At 48.5% G+C, this 1,398-nt stretch overlaps 1 protein-coding gene across 1 annotated transcript in view; it reads left to right on the top strand.

Moving 5' to 3' along the window:
• The window catches only part of LOC119588167 (transcription factor SPT20 homolog), a gene marked incomplete at its 5' end in the record, with an annotated part of 1,820 nt that extends 961 nt beyond the window's left edge, over positions 1–859 (top strand). Inside the window, 3 exon segments of the mRNA XM_037936871.1 lie at positions 18–266; positions 452–609; positions 734–859. Coding sequence (XP_037792799.1) covers positions 18–266; positions 452–609; positions 734–859 — 533 coding nt within the window.
• Positions 860–1,398: the final 539 nt, after the last annotated feature.

Genomic DNA, 1,398 nt, shown 5'->3' on the forward strand with positions numbered 1-1,398 from the left:
ACCGCAGCAACCCCCAGCCCCACAGCAGCTACAGAACTCGCAGCCGCCTCCGCCGCAGGGCCAGAAGCGCCTCGAGCCCTCGCCGAAGCCCGAGATCGTGGTGCCGCCTCTGAAGATCCCCCAGCAGCCTGAGGCCAAGGAGAGCGCGGCCAGCAAGCCTGAGCCCGAGGCGGCCCCCGCCAAGCAGGCGAGCAGCAAGGCGGCCCCTGCGCCCGCGTCCAAGCAGAAGGAGAAGGAGCCCACGCCCGAGCCGCAGCCCGTGCAAGGTGAGTAGGACGTCTTTGTTGTAGTCCCCGAATGGTTGGTTTTGTTTGTTAAGGAAGGAAAGTGGTAAGTGATAACCATCGTTTGATTTCGGTTAAATCGGTAATTGGAAGATAATTACCCATGTAGAAGGGCGAGGCAAGACCACGTTTCGATGCGAGGCAGGCCTCGATGGAATTGGGCAAAGGCACACGAGACAAGAAGTGCGACTCCGAGATTACTGCCATATTCAGTGTGGTTTCTTTTGTTGCTTGCAAGAAGGACAGCAAACAAGCAGTTGTGTTAGGTCAAGCTAGGTCAGCGTCGCCCAAGGATCTAACATGCTTGGCGTGCCGTAAGGCGAGAGTCTGTTGTTTACTGTGTTATAGTAAGATTCGATATCTCCAGAATAACGCCCATCTTGGGTGTTAAATCTGTTGGTATTTTTATTAAATACGAAGCACAAGTTTTATTGCATCACATTTCATAGACGGATGAAGCTTGTTATAGTGTCTCGCATCTAGCGAGGCGATGTGAAATGCCAGCAGTGAAAAGCACGGTTCACATACAGATATCCTTGATAGATTTCCAGTGTCACGACTCAGAGATAAAGTAATTCCTAGTAAACTCTACGACTGTAGAACCGTTTTTTCTTCACAACCCATACCAACTCCGATAATTACGTAATGAACTGGTGTCGAAAGAGCTGCACGTGTAGCTACGCCAAAGTTTAAGGTTTCGTATTTCATTCGTTTATCTTGTTATTATGGGTAAACCAAAGTGATGAAAGACAGGGCTAGTAATCTACTTTGACGAGGCATTTTAGTTCTTTACTGTTATTCTCCAGTAGTGAAGCGCTGAACCGATGGCTATTTCTTTGTGGAAAGATTCACTTGCCAAAACTCGTTTCCGGTATAAAATGTGTAGGAATTTAAAAAAGGATGGCGCGAGAGGATGTGCTTTATGTGTGTGCTTTGTTTTCTTCCAATTGCAACAGTTGCAGGTGTGGAGAGTCGCCGTCTTTTATTTTCGTGACTTTGTGGAGCTACGGATCTTGAAGTGAAACCCTACCAAGGCAGTGACACTTCCTAAAACCTCGCTGGTTAGACCTTCGCATGCGAGTCTGTTTGTTTGGGTCTCGATCTCACTTCGTGT

This window comes from Penaeus monodon, chromosome 23 (assembly GCF_015228065.2).
Source record: "Penaeus monodon isolate SGIC_2016 chromosome 23, NSTDA_Pmon_1, whole genome shotgun sequence".
In the NCBI taxonomy this organism is placed as follows: Eukaryota; Metazoa; Arthropoda; class Malacostraca; order Decapoda; family Penaeidae; genus Penaeus; species Penaeus monodon.